The sequence below is a fragment of the Corvus brachyrhynchos genome, unplaced genomic scaffold (assembly GCF_000691975.1).
Source record: "Corvus brachyrhynchos isolate BGI_N302 unplaced genomic scaffold, ASM69197v1 scaffold319, whole genome shotgun sequence".
Classification (NCBI taxonomy): Eukaryota; Metazoa; Chordata; class Aves; order Passeriformes; family Corvidae; genus Corvus; species Corvus brachyrhynchos.
The window spans coordinates 1,107,671-1,114,918 of NW_008246065.1; the positions used below are offsets into that span (position 1 = coordinate 1,107,671).

At 42.4% G+C, this 7,248-nt stretch overlaps 1 protein-coding gene across 1 annotated transcript in view; it reads right to left on the reverse strand.

Annotated features, from left to right (window-relative positions):
* Nucleotides 1-2,230: 2,230 nt before the first annotated feature.
* BAG3 (BCL2 associated athanogene 3) overlaps nt 2,231-7,248 on the reverse strand; it is a 31,354-nt gene continuing 26,336 nt past the window's right edge. Inside the window, exons 5-7 of the mRNA XM_017746811.1 lie at nt 7,211-7,246; nt 5,149-5,529; nt 2,231-3,540 (exon numbers count right to left, since the gene is read on the reverse strand). Coding sequence (XP_017602300.1) covers nt 2,767-3,540; nt 5,149-5,529; nt 7,211-7,246 — 1,191 coding nt within the window. The 3' untranslated portion in view covers nt 2,231-2,766. The remainder of the gene's footprint in view (nt 3,541-5,148; nt 5,530-7,210; nt 7,247-7,248) is intronic.

Here is a 7,248-nt window from a genome sequence, read left to right on the forward strand (position 1 = left end):
TAAGATTTTACTGTGGTTCTGTGGACAGGCTTTTCATATCCTTCCTGCTACTTTCAAACAAGCTGAAACAGGCATTGTTTGCTTTTTGAATAAATTGCATTGCTTGACATTTATTCAATTTTTTGAAATGGCTACTGCAAATGCACCACGTATTTGAAAACCCTGCTTTGAATGGCACATTTGCTGTTTGTTGTGCAGGGCTGGATTTGAAAAGTAATGTAACATAATTCTTACAATTTTAACCTCCTAATTACTTTCTACCTGAGTTTAAAAGCCGAGTTTCCAGTTGTTACCCAGGGTCAAAGCACAGAGCAGGTACCACCATCCTGCAGAAAGGCAAGGGAATGAGGAATCCCCCTTCCTCTCCTCTGCCAGCCCCACAGATCATTGGTACCAACACAAGGCAGCAAACAGGCTCTGCACAGAGTAGAGCAGGAGCTTACAGGGAATGGGTGGGAATCTTCAGCTGCTTCCTCCTTGGCTACTCCCTCCTCCCAGCCCATATGCAGGATGTGTAGCTATGCTGATGTGTCAAGACACATAAGGTGGACTGGGCACAGCTTAGTCTTGAGCAAGAGGAAACAAAGAGAGACTATGACTCAGAGCACCAGTCTCCCAGCTAGGCAGCTCCAGGGCAGCCAAATGTACTTTCCCTTATTAGGCCACATCATGAAACCTCATTTTGTTTTGAGTTGTACCTAATTCTGCAGTAGTAGCACCCACTTCAAGGATCAACTTCTAAAGCAGCACTTGGCAGAGGTGCAGCTCTACCTCCAGCTTCACTTCGTAGAAGAGCCCCATCAGTTGTAATTGAATTTGACTCCACCTACTCCGACCAACACTGAATCGTGGAACATGAATCAGGCCCCATTAGCAGCAGATGACACATATTAAAAATCTAGCACCTGTTTAACTCCTGTAAATACTACATTTTAAAGACTATAATCTTAATTTCCACTCTGTCACCTCAGTTAATGGGGTGGTTTTGATCTGGATTATTGTAGTGGGCTATGAAGAGAAACCATTAAGAGATAGGGCCTTATAGCTCCCACAGACTTAGCTTTGAGAGCTCAGTTCTAAAAATCCACAGCTGATTTTCCTCAATTTAAGTATTTTTGTTACATGATGCCAGATGTGTCCTCAGCTGAAATGTCACGCTGCATGAGCAATGTGCCACTGAAGTGAGTTCATGCAGGAATTATGCAGGCAGCTGAACTTTCACACCTCTTCTTCCAGAAGCCTCAAATGCTGCTCCCAAAGCTGGAGGAACCAAAAGCTTACAAGACATTGTGTATTCTTACATGGTGCTGTTGACTATGAAAATGAAACTAAAAGAGGCATCAGCCTTCTACCTACAACTAAGCAGACACTTCACCATCCAAATGCTGCCACACATTGCAGTATAATTTACATGCTATATTGTTACTTTAAAATAAAGAGTGACAGTTCTCAATGACCACTCTCAACCTGCCTCTTAAAAAGAAGAGATTTTCAGATGGGTTTAAACCCATTTCCAACCCAGTGTCCTGATTCTAAGTGTAGTTCAGTAAGTGATCAACTGCCTTGATCAGATCTATTTTCGTATTCATAAATTTGGATGCTGCAAACATGCTATCAGGTAAAAGATTTGCATTTGTAAAATTAACAAGTCAAGTGTAACTTCTGGATTTTAGTTAGGACCCCTTCCTCCCTTGCACTCCTTCTGCAGAGACTCTGCTGCCTTCATTTCACAGGGATGTAGCTGAAAAATGGTTTATCTCCCTTGTTTAAGGGCAAATTACTAATCACTTAGAACAAAGTATTGCTTCACAAAGTGAAAGGAATCCTATTGAATCTATAAATACAAAATTATTTCTAAATACAAGAAAGTGTACTTCTGCATACAAAATCCAGTTAGTTGTTAATAAAAGAATAATGTCTTTGCAGTAGAAGTTAGGATCTGTAAACTTCCGTAGAACAACCACAGTAGACACAGATCTCAATGTTATAAACATCTCTGTTAAATGGTGACTCCCAGGGTGAGGGAGCAGAAATGCTCAGCCAAATTCCTTTCTCAATCCATAGATGTGACACAGCAACAACATCAGAAGGGAGGACATGAATGGAGAAAGGCCTTGATGAGCCGTCAGACTTCAACTATAATGCTGCACCAACAAATCTGTGTTCAGAAGAGTATTTAAAACCAATTATTGCCTTTACATTTCCAGCTTATAAAATCACAAGACTTAAATTAGGCTTCCATATTATTTTATTTCCCTCTTAAAATATAGCATTGAAGTCCTGCACACATATAAATATCCCTACAGTTTCTTACACACTTTCTATCCATTATTACTTAAAGTGCCCAACTGTGAACATTAAAAGTAAAAACATTACTGTTAAGAGTGGCTATACTTGTAGGAGGACTGGTATTCTGACAATGCAGGCCACTGATTTTACAAAAATCACCTGCAAAAGAATACACCTTAAACAACACGCATCAATATTAACCCTGAAGTCATTTTCTTTTCCCATTCAGCTGATCTAAAAGCAATTGATGTACAGGGTTTATTTTTGAAACATGTCTTTTACATAGTGTAAGAATAAAGGATAAATGCATCACTTTCTTTCTAGCTCCCTCCTTTCCCCACAAAGTGTTTACTGTGTCCCAAGCTGCTATGTTGATTAAAACCAGTTGAAAAGAGCTCTGGAAATGCATGCAACTTAAAATTCACTTAAACACACTTTAAGTTATAAAGTCTGAGAGATTTTAATTTCAGCACGTGGCTACGGTTCAGTTGGGTTATTGGGTGTGTTTGTCGTGGTGGCAAGATTGGTAAACACTTCTTCCTTAGTTTCAGGCTGATGTCTTTCCATTTTGGTTTCCTCTTTAGCATTTTTATTACTGGGATCTCCCTTGCTCTTGACTACCACAGGTTCAATCTCCATGATTTCCTGTGGTGGCTTAGGCTCTGGCAAATTTGGCTCAAGTCCATCAACTTGAACTGGTTCTGGGACATCTTCTGCTTTCTGTTCAAGTTTTTCCAAAATGGTCTGGACCTTCCTTACACCATCTCTCCTGGCCTGGCGCACATCCGCACGACCCTCAGGGTCCACTGAGTCTAGGGCTAGCAACTCTTTGGTCAAATACTCTTCAATCATCAAGTACTTTTTGTCAGTTTTCTTGCCTTCAAAGGAGTTGACTGCCTGCTCAAGCATTTGTACTTTCTCCAGAATTGCTTCCACTTTCAAAACACCTGGATGCTTTTGAGGTTCTCCCGTTTCCATCGTCTTTGGCGGCACCACTTCTTCGGGAGGAGGCTTTTCCTGTGGGGGAGCAGCCTTAGCTGGGGAAGGAGCCTTTTTATCAGCTTTCTCTGCCATGGCTGGAGGCTTCTGGGGTGGTAGTTTAGGATCTGGTTCTTGGTGGGTGACCTGAATTGGGATATATGTGGAGGGTGCCTCTGTTTCGGGCGGTGGGGCTGCCTTGTTGTCAGGCTTGATTTCAGGAGGAGGGGCTGGTCTTGGTGGCTCCTGAGCTGGGACTTGTTGCTGAGAAACCTGGTGAGCAAGGCAAGTTTTGTGTTGAGACACAACGCTCCTTATTTCCTTCTAAAGAAGGAGTACTCTAACATCTAATTTTCTGTTCTCCTAGCAGTGCAATTTCACACACACGAGATGATTAATCTTTCCTGAGCGTCACTGAATTTTACTGTTTTCAACTGAAAAATAGCACTGTGCTGAACAGCCATTATTATTTTCACCAATCAACTCTCACAAGCATTAAATTTCAACCCACCAAATCCTGCCCATGCTCAGCAAAAGCAGCCCTATGAGCAGTTCTAAAAGATAGGACCTTTGAGCAAAGCCTTCACCTAACTGAAGTCAGTGAGATTCCTTGCAGCTGACTGCAGCACAGTCAAAATTTCATCCCCTGTATCACTAATTAAAGGCTCATCTTTCTGGAAAAGCCAACTACTTTGCTGAGTTTTAATCACATTTTTGGCTATTCTCATCCTATTCCTGTTTTCAGGACATTCCTTTTTTTGTTAGTGCTTATTTTTAATCTTTAACCTATTTACATGCAGAGGTTACTGTGTCAATCTTATTACACTGTAGCGATTAGAGACCGTCCTTGGGATTACTCCAGTTTTAAGCCATCAAATCAAATCTCTTGAAAATGAGATTCATTTTGAAATCTTAGCAGAAAACTGAAATTTGTGTTATCTGCATTTTCCTCCTCCTGACACCCCATTTACTTACATTGGGCACAGAAACAGTGATTTTGAAAGATACTAAATCCAGCTCTCACGGATTTAAATGGCTGGAGTAAAATATCTGTATTTTACTTAAACCAAGTAAGTAAATGGCCTGCACTGAAAATCTGTTACTGCTTTACCTGTTAAACATAGAATTTGATTAGTGAGTGCAAACTCTCACCCACAAAAATAAATCAGCACTGACCTAGAATATGCCATTAAATCTTGCTTGAGTCTTCCTTGATTTGTCCTAGCCTGGGTTTTCAAAAATATTAACCTAATTCTGCTACTATCATTTTTAATGTGAAACATCTCCAGAGAGGAAATCAAGGCTTGATTTCTGTACATACCCCCTTCCACACACTCACAGTTGTCTAATTCCCAGCTGCCTTTTAATTGGAGTTTTAGTAAGAACTTTAACATGGAAAAAATGTTCAATGAGCAGCAGGTTCTATGATCAAGAGCATGCTTCAAGTCACAAGAATAAGAAGCCCTAGATTTTGCTTATCCTCTTTCTTCATAGCAAAAATTACTTTGTGCATCTGATGCTATCCCCTAAATGGTTCTGAGACATCAGTGAAGTGTATTTACATAGATGTCACAAATCCCACAGACCTGTTTTTATTTCTCATAAACATAATGCAACATCAGTGACCTCAGTGTAATTACACCAAATTATACTCTGACAAGAGAAGATTAAATCATGTGTTAAATCATATTTCAGTGATCCACCACAGTCCTGACAGATGGAAAGGCAACTTGCTGCTTATCTCAGGATCTCCCAGTCTGTTTAAGTCTAGCAGTGGAGATTGCTTTATGTGCTTTTATGTATGTGTTAGTACAAGCTCATTTTTCAGCTCTAGCCACGCTCAGGTCCCTGGCAGGTGATTCACTTCCCCATTTTACATACCTGGGGTCTGTCTACTACTGTCTGCACTCTGATGGGAGCTGGGGGCTGCATCTGGGTGCTCACTCTGGCCGGGGAACTCTCCCGACTGGAGGAGCCTCTCTGAGCCACTCTGAACGGAGACTGCGCTCGTGCCGCCTTGGGCTCCCTCTCCTCTGGCTGGATTTTGTGGAACACCGGCTGGTGGGCTTGGAACTCGCTCTGCTGGGCAGGGTAGTGGGTCTTTTGTGCCTGGTGGTAGGCTTGTGCTGGCTGGCGTGGCATATTTTCATGGATCACAGGGATTGGAATATAACCGCGAGGAAGCGGATGGCTCCCTGCATTGGGTCTGCCAGAGGTCTGAGGGGAAACTGTTGGAGAGTCAGATGCTCCAGGAGGTTGAGGCTGCCATGAAAACAAAACTCCGTTATTAACTTTTAACCATTTCGTGCTCACATTACTTTTTATTTCTAAAAAAAAAAAAAAAAGGAGGCAGTCATCATAGAAACTGAGCTCGTGTTTCCAGCATGCAAGGACTCCATTTCCCTGGTTTTTTGGCCAAGAGCCTCTCTAGACAAACCACAGAAGTTGTGAGAGCATCATTATTACAAGTAGGAACCTGAGCTACAGCATTCCCAGCCCTGAAATGAGCAGGGAGTGGATGCTCTGTCAGAATGTTTGCTGCTTTTGCATGGCTGTTCCTGTCTAAACCTGTTAAATTTGAGGTAAACTTAAGCTAAGCAAACAAATTACGTGCTGGAGACAAACCCAAACCCCTAAGAGCACATAACACTTACTTCTGATCTGGCCACAATAACAGATTTATGTTTTGTTAGGTTTTTTAGAGCATGTCATTAATTTGGTAATGCAGATATGGCTAATTCCCCTTTGCCCCCTCTCCTGTGAAAGGATGGAACTGGGAGAGCAGAAGGCAGGCAAAGCAGGAGAGAAGGGGAACAAGACCCCTCTTTTGCTGCTGATAAACTGCTCAAGGAACAGAAACCTTGAATAAATAAACGCTGGTTTGCATTAGAGCAGCTATCAGTGGCACTACTGGTGGCACTGCTGACATGCAGTGTAGGGTCACCAACACAGGCTCTGGTCACTTGGCACTCACACTGACTGCCTGAGCAGGTGACAGCAAGCTCTGAGGTCCCCCCTGGTTATCTCTAAGCAGCACAGAAGACACATAACTAAAGCCACTCTGCAGACAAGGCAAAGCTGTACAGAGCTGGGAGAAGGAAAAGCTGAGCCTCTTGTCCAGGTAGTGCATGGACAGGCATGGTTAGTCAACAGAGATGAGAAACCTGCCAACAGGATTTTAATTACATTCTTCAAACTCCAAATGGGTTTCAGAGAAGATGCCACCACTGTTGAATTACAGACCTGATATGTTTTCAGCTTGGTGAAGGCTGAATTTCCTGCTCATCTTACTTTGAATAAAAATGAGGCTTATATTTCCATATATTACAAGAATACCAATTTGCTAAATCTCTACAGAGAGCAGGTCAAAAATCCTACCTTCTGAAACACAAAACAAGCAGGGTGACTTTTTTTCCTAAAGTTCATAGTCTGAAAATATTTTCACATGTCACTGAAGGACAAAAATACTTTACATTTCACTTTTAAATCCATATATATGTAAATACATTTTATACATCTGAAATATTAAATTAGGAAGCAAAGAACTTCTGAAGTGGCCTGGGTTGTTAGCTGACTGGACACTTGTCTCTCCCACTTTGTTCACCCAGTTTGACTCATGGTGCAGAAGAAGAGGCTAGTATGCATCCTCCACTTGTGGGGAAACCTGTACAAACCCTAAAACACCCCCCCCCTGCCACAGGGCCTGCTCAGCTCTGCATTTATCTCTGCAGAATCATTCCGGAACAGAAGTGGCTGATGCTAGAAAAAACCCATACATATTTATGCTGCCATGACTGTGCACTTTCAATACTCTGGGAAATGTTGGGAAAATGCAATCCTGTGGCGAGCTGGGCTTTCTGAAGGCTAAGCTCCCCGTGTGACATTCAGGCCACAAATGCTGCAAAGACCACTGCAAGCAGAGCCCAGCCCCGCTGACGCTCACCTCGGGTCCATGCGTGGCCGGCGCCGGGGCCGCCGCCG